This window comes from Cajanus cajan, chromosome 6 (genome assembly GCF_000230855.2).
Source record: "Cajanus cajan strain Asha chromosome 6, NIPB_CcT2T_4, whole genome shotgun sequence".
Lineage (NCBI taxonomy): Eukaryota > Viridiplantae > Streptophyta > Magnoliopsida > Fabales > Fabaceae > Cajanus > Cajanus cajan.
Genome location: NC_138522.1, coordinates 16,114,751 through 16,134,914, shown reverse-complemented (window position 1 = coordinate 16,134,914; position 20,164 = coordinate 16,114,751). Strand labels below are relative to the sequence as shown.

Below are 20,164 nucleotides of genomic sequence, written 5' to 3'. Positions count from 1 at the left end.
TTTAATTAATTAAAGTAAGACTAAATTAACACTAATAAATAATATAAGGGACGAAAAGTATATTTTTACCATAAATTATTAATTAAATCATTAGAAAATTCACTGAATTGCATGAATTGATATAAATAAAATTTAATTTAATATAAGTATATATATTTTAATTGTTAAACATCCTATAATAATGTTGTGCATGCATAACTTTATATATAATTGTAAAATATAAAATCAAATTTTCAATTGGTTTAGTGAACAATATTTTATAGCTTTTACCACCAAGTCTATAATTCAATTCCTACTTGGTGCTATTTTTTTTTATTTATAGTTTTATTGAATAGGTATAGGTCTTACAACCAAAGCAAAGCATACAAACATAGGCCAGAGAAGCATGCATATTTGGACAAATTCACCAACAACGATTGAATCGATCATAAGTTTGTTCAATGACATCAATGTCGAGTATTAACATATTAATATTAATATTTAATACATAAATAATTATAATAAATAAAAACTGAATTAGATAGAAAGTTAAAAAAATCCCTACAAACTAAAAAAGTCCCTAAAAATACTTATTTATTTAAACGTTTCATTTTTTAATAAAATAAGTAGTTTTCTAATTTTGATTTTGTTGTGCTTGTCTAAATTACCTATTTTAAAAATAAAAAATTTTATGTATTTTTTCAAAAACAACTTCAATTTGTTTCTTAAAAATTACTTTTTAAAATTCACTGTTTTAAGTTTAAATAAACTAACTCTATATAAGATTATAAGAAAGAATCTATTACAAAAAGATGGAAAATCATTATTAGAAGATATTATAAAGAGGAAGAATCGATTTTCTTATTATATATAAAGCAGAAAAATCACTGTTAGACAATTGATTATAGATAAAGAATTCATATATATTAGATTATCATGGGAAAAAAATCGGTTGTTAAGGAGCTTAATTAGAGGCACAATATCCAGTGCTTACCTCTACTCTTAATTTCATGCTATTTGTCCCTACCAAATACGTTCGTAGTGAGAATCCTTAAAGAGAAAATGTATTCCTACATAATTTTTGTATTAAAAAATTATAAATATAAAATAAATAAATAAATAAATAAAACAAGAAGAGAAAAGAGAGTACATCATAAGATAATTCATGTGGTGGAAAGAGAATATATATCAAAATATAAAATAAAATGAGGATCACGAGTTTTTGTTTTCATCGGCCAAAGAAAGAACTATATCATATATTGGTAAAAGGAGTAACATATATATGATATATTGGTAAAAGGAGTAACATACCCTAACCCATCTATGTTATATCCAAGATTTTACATACCAATCTAATAATGTTGTCATCAAATTACATAACATGGTATCAACTACCTAACTAGCTACGTGCTCAATTTATAGATCAAGAGATGTTTCAAGTAAACACAACCACAATTAAAGCAAAGACACAACACCACTAAAACAAGAGCATAATGCCATATATATAGAGAGACCTACAAACTCTTGAAAATGATGAGTTAATAGTAAAAACCCTGAATAACTGTCAAGGGTATTCTGATGCGTCTCTGGGACTTGTAACTGGTGTAGTCCAATCGATTGTTCCTAATGGCGTAGCAGCCTAAGACATATACGGTGGTGACAAGAACAATGATGCAAATGTTGAATACAGTGAGATGTCTCCACTGCTTCCTGATGCTCGCCAGCACTCCACCTTTGCATGAATCGCAATCGTAACACAGTTTGTCTTCTCTGTTATTCCAAGCCATGCAATCTGAATCGTTCACTGATGGACCCGCTTTTGGCACTTCCCAGAATGTTGCGTTCTTCATTCTGAATCCGCATTGCACTGGAGGCATACAGCACCCAAACTGTGCAGTGTACATTCGCAAATATGAATAAACAAATAGCTTTCATCTAATTGCATGGCACAGCCATTCACATTAACTGATTTATCATCCAAAATGATTTCTTTTCTCGTCCATTTTGTTGCTGTGGTAGGCTTAAAAGTATTGAAATAGAAAAGTTTCGGTCCTGAACTAAGCATGATTAATTAATAAAATTGTCATTTAAACATGATTAGGATGGTGATATTTGGACATCACAAATTACAAACATTCTATTAACACCTCTTGTTTTTTTCTCTCTTTCATTTCACATTACCAATTATTTGTCTTTTCTTTCTTCTCATCTCTCTTAAAATGTAGATATCTCAATAATGTTCAAGCATCATCTCCTTACAATATTAATTCAATACCTACTATTACATAGTTTCAAAATTTTATATATTTTTTTTCGATTTAATAAGAAAAACCTATAAAAGATCTCTTATATTTCCTCTCTCTCTCTTTTTAATCATATCACGTTATAATTACCAATTACATCAATCATTTTTCTTTCCTTTCTTCTCATCTCTCTTAAAATGTAGACATCTCAATGATTTTCAAGAATCATTTCCCCTTACAATATTAATTCAATACCTACTATTACCTAGATTCAAATTTTTATGTATATAATATATATTTTTCTATTTTCTATTCAATAAGAAAACCGAAAAAGATCACCGTTGAAGAGTGTGTATCACTTTTATGATATCAGTCAACAATCTCACCGATAATAAGAGTTTATAATTAGATATTATTGTTAAAAATCTCCTATATATATATGTATTTACTCTTGTGAAATTTATGAACCTTTATGGAAAAGTATAAAACTTTAGTAAAAATTTAACACGAGAGAATTACCCATTGTAATAGAGTCGCATGGATAGTACGTATCTGGTTTTGGTAAACCCAAGTACCCACTATTTAAGTTTTGAAGTTTTGAACAAAACTTTCATGTACAGTTGCTTAAACGTGTTAGGTGCTCCTGTCCGATCAAGATTGAAGTTATAACCCCGTAATATACGTAAATATATATTAATAATAATTTATGTTAAATATAAGTGCATATTATTAAAATATACGTAAAATAACATCAATAATTAGTATTGATCACACTTTATAAGTTTTTCCATGAGGAACCAACCTGCGTGGAAGACAAGTGGTCGAAGACGCGAGAGTCGTTGTTACGACGAACGTCGAGGTGGTGACAGACACGCGATCTAAGCAAGCAAGCCCTGGCCTCATCCCAGTGGTTTTGGTGGGTGACGTAGTGCTGCAGCCAGGGGGAGAAATCGCGTACGCGGAAGCCCAGGTGGGGCGCGTGGTGGTCCGGCGCGTGGGTTGCGGTAACAAAGAGGGCGGCGACGGTGAAGGAGGCGAAGGCGAGGAGGAGGAAGAAGGCGAGGAGGAGGTAGAGGTAGAGGGCGGAGCTGAGGCGGCAGAGGGCGGCCATGAGGCCGAGCGTGGAGACGACGGACACGAAGAGGCCTCCGAAGAGGAGAGGGTAGTGGAGGACCCTGTCGCAGCCGCCGTGGACGCGGATGTAGGCGGAGACGCCCATCGCCGCCAGGCCCGCCACCATGGGTAGGGTTTGGAGGATTCCCACGGTGGTGTTGTTTATGCGCCACCGGAACATTGTTTGATGAGTGGAACTGTTTTTGATGGGTTCAGGGTGGTAATTAACGTAACGCATGTACAAGTTAGTGTTCCAAGTGATGCTATAAAGTGAAAGTTTTGAAATTGCGGTTAGACTTCACTTACAGTTACATTTGTAGATCGGTTTTTTTTAACCACCTGAGAAGGGTTTTTTGTTTTTGTGAGTGACACTTTTTATCAAAATTATTACCGAGTGTCCTTACTCTATATACTTAGCAGGGAGGGAAGAGCTAGTTTGTGTCAATTCATATTTATTATTTCTATATATAATAGGGGTCGAGACATGTTTGTAATAGTTATACACGTATCAAATATTAGAAAGTTGTGTCTAATTATATAAAGAGCATATAAGAATTATTTTTTACATTTAAGGGATAGAATTATTCATTAAAAAATAGAGATAAAAAGTAATTACATACTTATAATAGATAATAAATATTAATGAGATCGAGGCATTTCGTGCCTTTACTAAAAATAAAATAAAAATAAAAATTAAGTAATAAAAGTATATTGATCCAACTAGTATTATGATTACTTCAATAGTTTCAAGTTCTTGAATTTGATAAAAAAAATTATTTTTTCTAAGTTTTTAAAACAAAAGAATATAATAGTCAATAAACTATGGAGACCAAGATAGTTACTAAAAAGAGTGTCCCTTTTATATGTTAATATAAATAAAAAAGATATTATTTTTCTAATTTTTTAAACCAAAAGGATATAATAGTTAATAAAATGTGAAGACCAAAATAGTTACTAAAAAGAGTAAACGTCCTTTATATATTAGTATAAATATATTAGTAAGATATTAAAATAATTGTAAAAAAATTAAAATTTGGAAATATGTAATCATATAGAGTAATTTTAAAAATTGTGGTAAAATTGTCAAATCAAAAGTGAAAATCAAAAAAGGTGATTATTGAAACATATCCCTTTATAATAGGTTCCTTTTTATAATAGGTATAGATAGATTTTATTTAAATTTAATAAAAAATGTTTAATGTTTGTTAGATCAACTATTATTATGTTTGGTTTCCAAATTTTAAGATCTTGAGTTCAACTCTTATCTTTGTAAGAATAGTTAATTTTTAATATTATTTTTTATTATTTAAAAATTTAAGGATAAAATCATCTAAAAAATATGTACATCAAATCAGGCTATCATCTTTATATATATATATATATATATATATATATATATATATATATATATATATATATATTATAGAATTATAGATTATAGACTTATATATGTTATAAATTTAAAATCTATATTTATAATTTATAATTTATAATTTATAATCTATATTGTTAAGTTAAAAGACGATCTTAGATATTTTATTTTTCATGTTTTAATGATAACAAATACTATGTTTTTAAAAAAGAAAACGTTTTCAAAAAGTCGTTGTTTCAAATTTTGTAAGACAAAGTAGCGTCTATAAGACAAAACTAATCAGATGAAGCATATAATTATTTTTAATGACTGTTATTTATTATGACTTATGCTTTGAAATTTTTAAAATGAATGTTTTATACTTTAACAAATTAAAATTTTTAGTCTTAGAACTCACATTCTATTAAAAGTATATAAAAGCATGTAGAGCATCAGAATAAAGGACAAAGATCCCAAATTTTATGGAAAAAAAGTAGCAAAATGGACTACATCCTCACTGGACACTAACTTTGCTTCCTAATGTTATCATTTTGCTACTTTGCTCTAATAAGTAGCTTTATTTATCAAAGATAAGAAGTACATTTATTTGAAAGACATTAATTGAAACATTTAATGCACTAACGAATACTTCCTCTCCCTCTAGATTAAACGAAGAAGTAAGACAAAAAAATTCTATTAATTAGACTTAAGAAGCTGCAACAGTCATATTTTTCAAAGCCACTATATAAGAAGCTATAGAACTCAAAAGAAAAATAACAAGTGATACATAGAGAAGATTTTGAGATATAGAAAAAATATACAACTCAAGAGACAACAACTGCAACCTTGTAATACCTTCATAACTATTGTTATAGGGTAGAGCCAGAAGAAACTTGATTGTAAAAGAATACTTGGGGTTGAGCCTATAGAGGCTTATTTGTAAAAAGAATTACTTGGGTAATGGCTTGAACAGGTCAGTCAAAGAACACTTGTATTGAGCCAAAAGTGGCTTGATAAAAGAATATTTGTAAATTTGTTGAAAGTTAGTGGATCAACTCAATTTAGTTGGATTAAGAATTGGACATAACCTCGGTGGTTGAGGTGAATCAAAATAAAAACTTCCTATGTTAATTGATTACTTCTGCTAACCCTTTGTCTATTGCAAATATTACTTTATGTACTTGCAAACGTGTGAGTTTTTGAAATATACTATTCAACTCCTCTTCTAGTGTCTATCTTTTCTCCATAGTTTGGTATCAGAGCTCACCCTTTGATGGGGTTGGGTATCTAACATGCTAAAGGAAAAATATCTAGATGAGAAGTAGTGAAGGAAAATATCTACTAGAAGGAGCTTCTCTTACAAGGCCCCTAGCCTTTAATAGAGAAGACTACCCATACTAAAAGAATCGAATGGAAATGTTCATTAAGTACACACAATATCCCCAATAGAGAATCATAACACAAGGTGATGTTGTAGTCACTAAGCCTGAGAATGAATATACTCAAGAAGATTACAACATCTTGTAGAACAACACCAACGCGTGCTATCTCATTACATGCTCGTTGTCCTGAACCAAATACAACAAGTTCTGCAACTACACTACTGTCAAAGAGTTGGATGTCATTAAGGTGTAACTCGTGAAGGCATTAAAGATGTAAGGCTCATAAAAAATATATTTTATCACTATTAAAAGATAGAAATAATTAATAAAAAAGTGATTCAGTAATATTGATGAAGTGGATAATTAACTTGTTATGTATAAAGTTTTTTCCTCTCTATTTTATTCCTAAAATATGCATTGGTGGAAAAATATCAAAATACAATAAAAGATTATAAATATTGTCTTAACAATAATGGACAGAAAAAACAAGTATTTCCTTTGTATATTGTTATAGAAAAATACACATTAGTGGGAAAATATTGAAATACGATAAAAAGGGTATTGTACCCTCTCAGCATTTTGTCGAGATCATAATGTTTATAAAAGAATGACCTTCAAGATATATATAAAAAAAAGAGGTATTATTGTTATGCCAAAACATATCAGTTTGAAGTGAACAAAAATTACCCCATCTACATCATGGGACAAGGCGTTTTGCAAATCCACATTCCTCTTTCCATTAGGCCATCCAATTACAACATTTTGTACCAATCTCTTTGGAACTTTGTCTATCCATCACTTTATTTTATTTTATTGACTATTTTCATGTGTGTATATATATATATATATATATATATATATATATTGTTCGTGTCCTTACTCTTGTTGTTGAAGAAATTTTCATTCAGGCAAGCATAACCTCAGGTGCCTAAAAGTGTCTAAAAACTCAAGACTCTAATGAAAACCCTAGTCACAACCTTGGATAAGTCTTCTTGTCAACAACACTGCTTTGATCGTAGATATCAAAAGTTGTTGCGCAAGTTCCAACCAAATCTCAGCTTTAATGATGAAGCTTCATCCTTGGATTGATTTTTGTTATGCGAAAAGGGGGAGTGATAAGAGAAAATAAAGAAGAGCAAACAAGAAAAAAAAAAAATATATATATATATATATATATATATATATTAAAGAATAAGTGCATAAATATATGTTAGAGATAATGCAATCTATAAATCATCATAGAGTTTAAAAAGAAAGGCTCCCCCTAAAATGGAGCATATAATGCCAAGAGTTAAATAAGTATATATATATATATATAAAGAGAGAGAGAGAGAGAGAGAGAGAGAGAGAGAGATGGGGGGGAAGAGGGAGAATGATTCACTTTCTTCAAGAATAAGTCTTGACTCCACTCAATAATTCATGTTTTACATCAAATTTTAATGATTAAATCATTGACTTAAGAGTTATTAATGTATAAATCGAGTCTGTAAATTTTTAATAAAATTGAAAATCATGATACTTTGTTATATAGATTCAAATCAATGTATAAAATAATTTATGATTATCAGCTATTTAAATTAATGAAATGGACTATCAAACAATTTTTTTTAAACTTAGTAAACTTGATCTATGCATTAAGAACTTTTAATTTGACAGTTGAATCATTCAAATTTAATATAGAACATGAGTTATTGAATTCGGATAGATCTTACAAGATTAAAAAATATGTTTTTCAAAAATATGTTTGTCACCATTACAAAAATGGGAGATTGTTAGATCAAAGCACGATCTAGGACCCTCAAAAGTTGTGTTTTAATGTAAACAAATTCATATGTTTTTGCAAAGATAAAAAAAAAATTGCATGTCAAATATTATAGTATAATAAATCACAACTAAAAAAATAATATTGAACGATAAAATGCATGATAACCCTTCATATTAAAACTTTGTATGTCTAAGACTATGAATGCTTTAAATTTCACATTGAATATGTCTGAAGTATTATCTGTTCTCATTTTATTCCTTAACATGTCGTAGGAATAAAAGTGGCTTTGGTACTTGCAACACATAAATGATTGAGGATTTGTTTTTCATAAAAAAAAGGACAAGCAGATATGTGGAAGAATGTGAAGTCAACCAAAAGTCATTCAAGACAGATACACAACAGTTCCTTTCCTTTTGTACCATAAAGATGATAAGAAGTCTCCCTAATCAAATAAAAGTGATTATTTGGTGCAATGCATTTAATATCAATATTTATTACACCAAAGGACTCCTAGCTCTACAAAGAAGCAAGACAAAGCAAGTTGGTAAGTGCTACTCAAGGATTTGCAATGATCATTTTTAAAAGTCACCTATGTAAAGGAGCTTGAACCTCACAAAGAATATAGAGATTCATTCATTCAATTTATTCTTCTTTTCTTGGTAAATCTTTTGTAAGATCAAAAGGAAGTCTGAAGAATCAAAAGACAACCTTTAATCCCTTGAGATGTTATAAGTTTTTATGATAACAAACAATTTTCTAAAAAGATTAGAGTTTTATAAAACACCTTTTATGACAACAACAAGAAGCCATGAGTTTCACTAAAAGAGACTATTTTAAACGAAACAAATGTCATATTTTGTCTGTAAATGAAGTGCACCAGATGAAGTGCATGATCTAGATTAATGCTATATTAATTTCTCGTTAAAGAGTCAAATTATACTTTAAGAAGCATTAATACTTTATTCCTAAACAGATCGAATATAAAACTTTCTTGAAGAAAATGAAAGCTTTCAAAAAGGGAATGTCAAATCATTGTGTCAAGATAGAAAGAGAAAATCTCAGATATCATAGACAAGACACTGAAAGAGACTGATCTACATCAACCCCAACTGCTCTCTACTGACACCACTCTGCCACACTCAAAATAGAAATAAAAATATGATAAGTAGCTACCTACGTACAAAAAAATCAAGTTTTAGCGACCACCAAAATCGGTCTCTATTTAGGTTATTTCAGTCGCTGTACGATCAGCGAACGAAATAGCGACCGAAAAAATTCGTCGCTATACATTCATAATTCGTCGCTAAAATATTGGTCTCCTAACTTCTCGAGACCAATTTTGCGACCAAATTTTTTGGTTGCAATTTTCGTCGCTAAATTTTTTTAATTTAAAAAATATTTTTAAAATCGGTCGCTAAATCAATCGCAAAAAACCTGAAATAGCTACGAATAAATTCGGTCGCTATTTCGGTCGCTAAAAACTTGAATTAGCTACGAATTATTTTGGTCGCTCTTTCGGTTGCTAAAAACTTGAATTAGCTAAGAATTATTTCGGTCGCTATTTCGGTCGCTAAAAACTTGAATTAGCTACGAAATATTTTGGTCGCTATTTCGGTCGCTAAAAACGTGAATTAGCTACAAATTATTTTGGTCGCTATTTCGGTCGCTAAACACTTAAAATAGCTACAATACATCTTGGTCGCTATTTCTGTCGCTAATGCTAACCAGTATTTTTAAATTCTTTTTAAATTATAAATTTATACCTGTTAACGAATATGAAATTAACAATATATTTATTACACAATTTATAATATAAACTGAAATATACTAAAAGACATAATCTCATCGATGTAAATTTATATTATAGTGAAAACTAAATAAAATATAAGTATGTATGGTATGCTAAAAACACAATAATAACATAAAACGTTTAAACTTCAACAAAGTAATAGTGAAATACAATAAAATATCCTGAAACAAGTAAAATAAAGAAGCTTAATTAAGGGTCTTCTTCTATCTCATCAAGAGCATCATCAACACCATGGTCAGGATCATCTGGGGTAGTACTCGGTGGAGGAGGGGTTGGCCTTAAAGGGCCAATGTTGAGATGGCGTAGTATATACTGCATCTGCTCATCATGTTGTCGTATATGTTCTTCCAATGCTTTTTCCTTTGCTTCCTTTGCAGCAAGCTCAGCATTTAATTTAGTTATCCTATTTTGCATTTCTTCTATCACCCCTGCAGTGACTGGTGATGGCTGTGATATAGAAGATTGTGGAAGTGTTGAGCGAATGAAATCATCGGTCAATCCAACAAGCCAATACAAGTTCCCCTTCGTATTCTTTTTAACCACCTGCAAATAAACTTCATTATCACTAATACAAGTAGAAGCAGAGCCCTCTGTGTCATCCTCTGTAGCTTGTTGCTTGACTTCAATTAGAAGCTCCTTATATTTCTCCTAAAAAGATAAAAAAATATTATTTCAACAAAAATTTCAAGACAACATATTCTTTGATTTTAATTCAGCAAATAATTGTTATTTTACAGCAAATAATTAAGAAAATAATTCCAAGACAACAAAATCCACAAATGATATATTTAAACCCTTCTTAGAGTTATAAAATTAATTGGGAAGAGAACACTCACTCTAACACTCTTTTAATTATTGATTCAAAATCATAAATTTTAGTTAATTTTACCACTAATCAGAATCACAAATTATAGATACAATACTAAAAAAATAGTAATTTCTAATATGTTTCGACCAATAAAAATCGACATCAATCATGAGCAAGGTTAATTTTTGAAACCCGGAAGAAGATGATTGTTGCTAGAACTACGATTTTATCAAAGTAAAGTATTTATTGTATTATGAATCAACTCCATCCATGAGCATGCTGTCTGACTATTATGTTTCAGAGTTTTTTTATCTATCATACTTATATGATTGTTCATTATGGTAAACATCTAAACTATAAGTGTTTGAACTCCACAAAAAACTCCAAAGGATAAAAAAACCTGTTTAGTCATACATAGGTTTGTAGATAAGGTAAATGATCTGAATCCTTTATTATAGAAGATATTTTCTTTTCATTGCTTTTTTAGTTTTTTTTGTTTAAGTTTACACTAATGTTACTGTTATTAAAAAAAAACGTTGTAACCTATGGTAGAGATAAGTACATGTCTTAAAGTTGTCTGTATTATGACTTGTAGTGTCAAACACTCAGACTACAATTCCATTCATTTGGAGTTCAAGGAAGTTGTTTGTTACGGGCTTTATATTATAAAATTAAACACACGCATATGCAGAGACTTAGCAGTAGTTTATCCTTTAGTAAAATTTATTCATATAATTTGTAACCTTTCTATAATTATACTTCAAAATGATTATCTAGTATGAATATGTTTAATGTTGCTGATTAGGTAGACTAGTAGATACTGGTGTGCATATTACTTGCATTCCATGAGAACAATGTTAAAAATACAATCATGGAGCTCTTTTTTCCTTTAAAAAAACAAAATTTCAACCCTTATATTAGTAGTTTAAATATTTAGTAACTTATCATAGTTAAATAAATATAGCTAGTAGCATAATAAACTTCAAACATTTACTATAAAAGCTAACCAGCAACAAATAGTTATAATAATATTATGAAAATATTACACAATAATGTTTAATCTTATTATTTCAATTTCTTTTTTAAGTGTCATTTTTTTAATTATATTACTATTAAAAAATATCTAAACTAATTACATGAAAACTAATCTATCTCTTGTGAATTTAGTTGGTGATTTTAGGATTTCGTATAACAAAAAATGAAGTTACCTTAAAAAAATAGTTCTTTTCCTCTCCTCTTTTATTCTTTTATTTTTCTTTCATGCATTTCATGATTTCAAATAATGTGTTAGATTTTATCTATGTTATAATATGTTTTTATATTATAAAATAAAAAAGAAAAAGTTATTCAAGTAATCCTTATAATTATCTCCATTTTAAATATCATACGTATATGAAAAAAAAATACAGTTTTACTTTAGTCATTCATAGTTTCGTTAGCAGTGGTTTATCACTGCTAGAAAGTTTTCGTAGATATACCACCAGAAAGTATTATCTAGTATAAGGGAAATAGACAAAACTTAGGCATATATACATATATTAGAGACTATAACTTCTGGTTTTCTCACATAGGAACTGAAATTTAAAATAGAGATAACTGTAGAAACTTAAAGTTTTTTTTTTTGGTATACTCTAAAAAAAATAGTTTAACTATTAAAATAGACATTTATTTTTCTTAATCAGAAATGATTAATATTCAATTTCATATTTCTTTTCTGAGGATGTTTCATGCTATAACACTTTTAACTATGTATTTCACATTTTTTTTTCGTGAATATGCACTTCACATATTAATTATATACACACACAGTTAATTAATAAAAACTTAACCATATTAAATTATTATTTATATATTTGATCTTTAAATTATTTATTCACTTTAATCTACCATTTTTAACCTGGTTTCTAAATTTAAATTTAATATTTTAGAGAAATTTTAATAATTAAAATAATCCTATGTTATAATTTAATTGTCATAATAAAAAAATACAGATATATTTTAATTCATTTTAACTTGCATTAATTCTACTAGAACAAGTAGTTGCAGGCGTGATGGACCAGCTTAATATGCAAATTTCTCCATTTGTCAGGATTGATCTTTTCCAGATTATTCTAATGCAAGCTCCAAAAATCCTCTCTTTTTTTGTTATTGTCAAACATGAGCAAGGTTTTTGCATTGAAAAAAAAAAGGTTGATGAGAAAAATACAAGCAAAGGTGGTTTCTAGAATGAAGTGGCCACAAAAACAAATCTACCATAGAAGTAAGATAAGTGAACAAGATCAGTGACGATTAACAAAATGCAACAACAGTCACACACAGCAACACATCAACAGCAACATCACAAGACAAAATTGATCACAAACAAAAAGGAAAATCAACAAAAATTACAGAATAAAACAGAACATGGAGAGGAACTTACAACAATGTTGCGGGCTTTATCACTGACCCATTCTCTAGTCTTAAGTTTTTTTTGTCTTTTCCACTAATTCCCAAGTAGTAGGGGGACGATTTAGCTCCTTCGAATTCGCCTATATAAATTTAAATATTGCAATTCAACCAATGAATTATATTAAATTGAACTAAATATAAATAAAAAATGAAATAAACTTACCAATTTTTCAAAGTGGGCTCCTGCAGATATGGAGCCACCAGTGTAGGTTGTTGCTCCATTCTCTACAGCCCGATTCCCTTTAGCAGTATTACTTTTATTTTGGAATTTTTCAGAAGCCCAATGTTGATCCAAAATAGCTCGAGAATTTTCAGGGATCCAATTTCCCTTATCGACACCTAGTCTAACCTTATGCATAACATTTTTCAAAAGAGTTGATCCTTTATGCTCAAAAGTCTTTCGTATGGCCTGATCATGTTGTGGATCCCACTTATACTCTTTCTGCATTAAAAATGAATTAGGAAACATACTAAAAACTACATGCAACACATTTTAAATTAAACACAATTTAATTACCTGAAACTCTCCGAACCACATGTCTCGAACTGATTCATCCACAACCTTCCAATTGGGCCACGCTCCCTCAAATTTTTGCTTAAAGATCCCTGAAATGACATCAGCAGGGCCTTTTGCAGGAACAAATCTATTAAAAAAGATATTGTCAAAATCACATTTAAACAATGTTATATTAGAAAAATCATCTTTAAATTAAAATGTACGTACTCTTTGCCTTTCAAGGATAGCCAAAACCTTTGTCAGATGAATCCCCAGACTCAGGAATAGGAGGAGGTGGGTATTGTGGAGTCAATGAACATTCTCCTGTTAAAGGTGTGTCCTGTCTAGAATGAGTATTAGGAATTGATTCGCCTACGAAGGTGGGAATTGGTTCTTCATGAACTACAGGGAGTGGGTCTCTTTGTGTGGGTAACAATGACTCAGAGCTTGAAATGTGAAGGCCAACACCACCATGACCTCGACCACGGGGTGCTTTACGACCACCACCTCTACTTCTACCTCTACCTCTATCTGCCATCTGAATGTAGAAATTGTTACATATATCACATTTAAGAGAAAATGTTATTTTTTCATCCAATAGACTTGTAATAAACAAATAATTCAAATTACTAAGAATAAATTTAAACTTTAAATCATATAACAACAAAATAGATGTTCTACACATAAAATTATATTTAAGTCATTCTACACATCAAAAGAATTATACAAATAATTATTTAATGTATAAATTACCTAAGGTTCATCTGTCTCATTGAAATCACTCTCATTCTCATCATCATTATCATCCTCACTTGATATGTATTTATCTTCAATAAATTCATCCACCATGTCTGGTTGATCAAATGATTGCATATCTACTTCTTCTCCACCAACATCATTATCAACTAGAGAATCATCAATGACATCTGAGTCAATATGTAACATGAATTGAAGCCCTACAACCTCATCATCCTGGTATGGAACCTCTTGCTCAGTTTGAATTAATATATTATCATTTATTCTACTACGAGCCTTTGTCTTGATTATGGCCAGCCAATCATTATGTCCCTCAGGATATGGTGTGAAGTAAACTTGCTCAGCTTGTTGTGCAAGTATGAATGGGTCATAAGCCTTATTATACCTCCTTGATTGCCTTACCTCAACAACCCCATACTATTATATAATTAATGATCATAATCTATAGTGTTGTCTGAGTAAGTTTTTAGTCTTTCTTTATATATTAATGGGTTTGGGCTTTTCTGGGTAAATGAGTTTGGGCTTAAAGTAGTGTTAATTACCTTTTGGGCTCAAGTCTAGTTTGATGTTTGCACTACCCTTCTTTCTACATTTTTTAAACAAAAATATTTTAAAGGAAATTAATTTTTGTTTTGTAATTAAAATTTTATTTGCATATTTATTTTTATTAAATATTTAATTTAATCATTTAAATAAATCGTAAATAAAATACTAATTAACTTAGTCAATTTTGACACTTAATTCTTATTTGTTTTAAATCGTAAATAAGTTGAACTCTGAAATAGATATTCTTTGATAGATAAAAGTTTAATTGTTCACAGAAATCTTCAAAAAAAATAAAATCTGCAACTAGTTTTATTATTGTTTAAGCAATTGTAATGATAACAACTACTTTTAAAGGCCCTTTCACTTATAAAACAATTATAATAGATGTAGAGGTTTATAAAAAAGTTCGCAACTATTGATGATAGCAATTATAATTTAAACAAGGTCATTAAACTACTATAATTTAAGCATTATTTTATAAATGAAGCTATCATTAAACAATTATAAAAACTATTTTATAATTTATGTTTAAACAATTATAATTTAAGCTCTGTCTTGAGCATTTTTTTTATTTTCAGCTTTGTTAACAAAAAATGAGATAAACACACTAAGATGATAAAAACTCAATGATAAAAAGGCTATAAATACCTTGAGTAAATCGGAAACCTTCTCAGCACCCAAGACTTGCAAATGAGTTGGAATAATGACTTCAGGGTCATCTTCAAATGTTGGCACTTTCTGTTTGGATTCTCCTATACTTAGCTTCTGAAAAATTGTAGCAGCTGATGACACATCTACAAAGACATCACCAGTAAATTTATTTGAATGATCTTTAATAGAATAGCAATCCATTACAATCCCTTTAAAAAAATGGTGAAAAAACAGTAGATATTACATGAGACCTATGTTTTTCCGTGTATTAAGAATGAACAAATGTTAGTTTTAAGAATTACTAACATTTGAAAACTAATTATTTGATAATTTTTTCAAAAGTTTAGTATGAGCAACCGAATTAAATTTGGTCGCAATTTTTTGATAATTTTTTCAAAATTGGTCGCTAATTCCGTCGCAAACTATGTTTTCATGAAACACAATTAAACTGCGACCGATTTAGCGACCGATTTTCTCGCTGCCACTCTAATCCGTTGCTAATTCGGTCGCAAAACAGTGACTGATAAATTTTGGTCACTAAATCGGTCGCTATTTTAATCGATCGCTAATTCGGTCGCAAAATAGCGACCGATAAAATTCGATCGCTATTTTGTATTTTTCTTGTAGTGCTAGATTAAATAGGGGATACATGTCACTACAACATTTGTTGTCTATGACAACAATAAAAAATCATTGTTAAAAGCCAAAAAAACCGTTCCTGAAAGTTTAGGAAACGGTTTGGCAACGGTTTGTCAAGCGTGGATTTATCAACCGTTGCCTATTCCAATATGCAACGGTTTTTTGGCCTATACCCACGATGTCAAAAAAAACCGTTACCTAAACTTCTTGGAACGATTTTCATGATCTTCATTGGCAACGATTTTTTTTTATTTAAGGCAACACTATAAATTTTTAAAGAACGGTTTTATAAATGTAGTCTTTTTTTATAGGCAACACTTTTATGACCATTGCTAGTGACATTAGAAATTTTTTTTAAGGTTTTCTATGAGATAATATAGGCAACAATTTAGACTAAATTTAAGCTATAATTTTGTAAACGTTGTCTAAATAAACGTGCAACGATTATTTTTATATTGACTTATAATATTGGTAATAACACACCATTATTTAATCAATAATCTTCACCATATACTACTTTTAAATGGTTATGAATGTAATATATATATATATATATATATATATATATATATATAATAAAGAATTGATTTCATCCTCAAAAAATAATAAAATAAATTATAAAATAAAATTCAAACACATGTAAAATTCACTTGCATTAATTAGTTCCAAGTATATGACAATTCAAAAGCATAAAACTCCAAAATCATCCAAAGATGTCAAAGTTTACATAAAATTTCTAAATTTCAAAATAAAGTGTCATCTAGGAATATTATGCATAGCTAGTCATCCATCCATGTAAATAACATCATTCAGTCTCTTCATCATCATAAGGTTGATCTTCATCAAGTCTTTCATCATCGTCTTTCCTGCATATAAATATATTTTTTCACTTAGAAAACTTATAAAGTTAATCCCCAATCAATCTCCAACAATTAACATAAGTTAAAGCTAGTTATACTGAAGAAAACTTTCATAACTGGTTTGGTATATGCAAATGAAATGAATTAAAATATAATTTAGAACTCGACAAAGGCATAAATTATACCTTACCATGACAAGGACTATGGGTTGAGGCAGAAGAAGGAGGTGTCCCAGTAATACCGCTTGTGACACAAGACAATTAATCAAAATCATAAAGAGAACTAAATCTATATCTGTCAAACCTCTACAATAATTTATCAAACAAATACTTTATTACATTCTAAAGTAATCTATGAAACCAATAGCATTGTTGAGAGCACACAAATACCTTAGGAGGCCGTGCAACAACAAAGGCATGGCCATTTCCCAGCATTTCCATATGAGCCTGAATTATGTAACAAAGATTTTTGCAGTCACCAGGATCTTGAAAAGGTTGAAAACACATGGTATCACCCATTAAAACCCTGACCATACGAATTAAAACATCGCCCATTTTGGAAAATTGCTTAACTAAAGGATAAGAACTATGAACTGGAGGTAACAGTAAAGTTGATTGTTTATCCATGGCAAGTAGCCGTGAACATTTGCTGCACCACCAACAAATTGAGTTTAGTAATTTGACCAAAGGATAAGAAAATCTAATGTTCTAGAAGCTGCACATTGAACCTGCATGATTTTGAAAATAGAGTCTCGTAGCTGCAAATCCAGTGCTACAAAAAAAAGGCAGAAATCTAAGAAAACCTAGTGTACATCTAGAATTAATACCTTCTAATCAAAAGAAGTGCCACGATTTGAAAAAAGAAAGAAAATTACAGTACCAAAACAGAATACAGATACGTTTCAGTTTGGTTCCCAAGAAAATACTGCAAAGCTATCGCTGCATACTCCTGCAATGTAAAACAAAAAGGATCTATAATAAGAAAGACTTTAAAGAGTAACTAAAAGAATCAAATGAAAAATAATAAGCAACAAAGACTGTTACCGTGATATGTTTAAACACATGATGAACAGAAAAACGCCTTGCATGCACATAGCTTCCGCTCTGTTAAGTAGTGCACAGTTAAATACACTAAGCCAGATGTATTAAGGAACTATAAAACTGGAATATGTAAATGTAAAGTTCAAGCAAATTTATTAAGAAATAAAAAATTTAAGTCTCCTTATTATTATCATTAAAAAACAAGTCATATACACATTCAAGAGAAAATAAGTGAAGAACAACTAGGGAATAAGACATTCTCCAAAATCAAGTAAAAAGTATGAGAACACCATCTGTCTCTATTAAATCAGAAATAGAAACTCCCTTGAAACGGCCATGGGCTGGGCACCAAAGCTACCATCATCACAAGATTCCCAACACAAAGCTACCAGTGGAAAAGTGGGACTGTAACCATTTGACCATTTTCTTTTTTAAATGGAACCTAAAAATCCACAAAAAAATAAAAGGATATCAACCAAACATCCACATATAACAATACAAGTTACTATGATGCAACGAAAATCTGATCTATTGAAAAATCAACTGCATAAGTTACTTTCTTATTAATTAATTTCTTGGTTAAGCTTACCAAAATAAGTTACTTTAGTTTATTTCAATAAGTTTCATGGTTAAATTTATGAGATGAGCTCTCACATTAAACAATCTTATTAATTAATTACTTGCTATCATGCGAATAATACTCAGTTGTCAAAAGTTTTAAACAATCTTGGACAAAAATAGTAGAGTATACTTTATTGACCAAAATGTCAAAGAAAACAAATTAATCATGTTACAACTATAAAAATGAATCCATAATAACCAGGAACATTCAAAATTATTAACAATAGCTTCTAACACTAATTAAAGGTTCAAACTATCATGAAACAGAAAATACATGGAAATCAAATTTGCTTAGAGAGCTTAGCTTATGCCCTGTAAGCAGTTTTGGGTAAAAGTCATATCCAGGCACAGTTAAGTTAGAAATTAAATCTTCTTTAGCTAGGATAATACACTTTGAATAGAATCTGAAATCACTTTGGATTTGTGCAAATTAGGGGCAGAGTTATGTGGAAAAAGAACTAAAATGTCATGTTTGTTAATTAGGTATGCAAAATCTAAATCAAATCCTTGTATGCAAGGAAGAAAGCATTTTAAGTTTTGTCCCAAGTGAAAAACAAGAAAGAATGAGATGGAATAGACCTCTTGGAGCAAGGAACCATCGAGGGTGTTGAAGAGCCTAACGAGGGTGCCCTTGGAGCTGGCGGTGGAGAGCAAGTGTCCATCGTGAGTGAGGGCGAAGGGTCCTCTTGGAGGCGTAATGCTCAACCCTAACCTGGCCCTTCTGCAGGCCAGGGCACACCAACACCATGGTGGCAGAAACGTGAGAGAGGTCGCAGAGGCCCTTAGGGTTAGCAATAGTCTCAATCTTGTGGGCCAGGACCACCGCGATGCGGTCACGCCAGAGACGGACGCCCTTCACCTCCGACCGGAAGGAGAGCTCGTCGATGCACCGGAACTGGTGGTCATCCCAGACCATCACCTTGTTCGGAGTCGCCGCCCACGAAGGCGAGGATGTTGCATCGAAAGAGCATGTGGACCAGGCCCATGCCGCCGTCGGGGCCGAAGTCGCGGCGAAAGATCTCGCGGAAGGGGTCGCAGTTGTAGATGCGGAAGCCGTGGTTGGTGGCGGCAGCGAAGCAGCTGGAGTCCTGGTTGAAGGAGAGGTGGAGGAGGGTGGAGAAGTGGGAATCGGGGGTTTGGGTGGCGGTGGCGGTGGCGGTGGGAGGAGCTACCTCGTTGGAATCTAGGGTTTGTAGCAGTGTAGGAGTGGAGGAAGGTTTGGGGATTTGAAGAGAGGGGGAGGGGGTTGCTGATGAGTGAAAGGGCAGCGTGTAATATTTTTGGAATTAAAGGGAGAAGTTTAATTTTTTTAATTAATATTTCCCGCAAGCACGAAAGGGTGGGTATAATATTAAGCAACGTTTTTTATTGTGTTGCATGATATAAAATAAGCAATAATTTATAAATTGTTGCCTAATATCAATTTTAAGAACGGTTTTTAAACTGTTAGGTAGAAAATTGGCCACGATTAGAAATTTGTTGCTTGTTTCATATTTCAAGAACAGTTTTGTTAATATTGAAAAGAGAATAGTGCACGCTTTGATCAAGTGTTGCCTATATGTGTTTTTGGGAACGGTTTTATAATTGTTGTCAAACAAAGTGCCAACAGTTTACAAAGTTGTTGCCTATTCCATATTTCAAGAACACTTTTTTAGG

The 20,164-nt window shown here is 30.8% G+C and overlaps 1 protein-coding gene and 1 pseudogene across 1 annotated transcript; both read right to left on the bottom strand.

Annotated features, from left to right (window-relative positions):
* Nucleotides 1-1,234: 1,234 nt before the first annotated feature.
* LOC109799889 (tetraspanin-11) lies at nucleotides 1,235-3,691 on the bottom strand. Its single transcript, XM_020360536.3, has 2 exons — nucleotides 3,025-3,691; nucleotides 1,235-1,868 (listed from the first exon to the last, which is right to left on the bottom strand). Exons 1-2 carry the CDS (start codon nucleotides 3,571-3,573, stop codon nucleotides 1,518-1,520), a joined length of 900 nt encoding a protein of 299 aa, XP_020216125.2. The 5' UTR covers nucleotides 3,574-3,691; the 3' UTR covers nucleotides 1,235-1,517.
* Nucleotides 3,692-17,717: 14,026 nt separating this feature from the next.
* On the bottom strand, nucleotides 17,718-19,785 carry LOC145958580 (autophagy-related protein 18a pseudogene; annotated as a pseudogene).
* Between the last annotated feature and the right edge of the window lie 379 nt (nucleotides 19,786-20,164).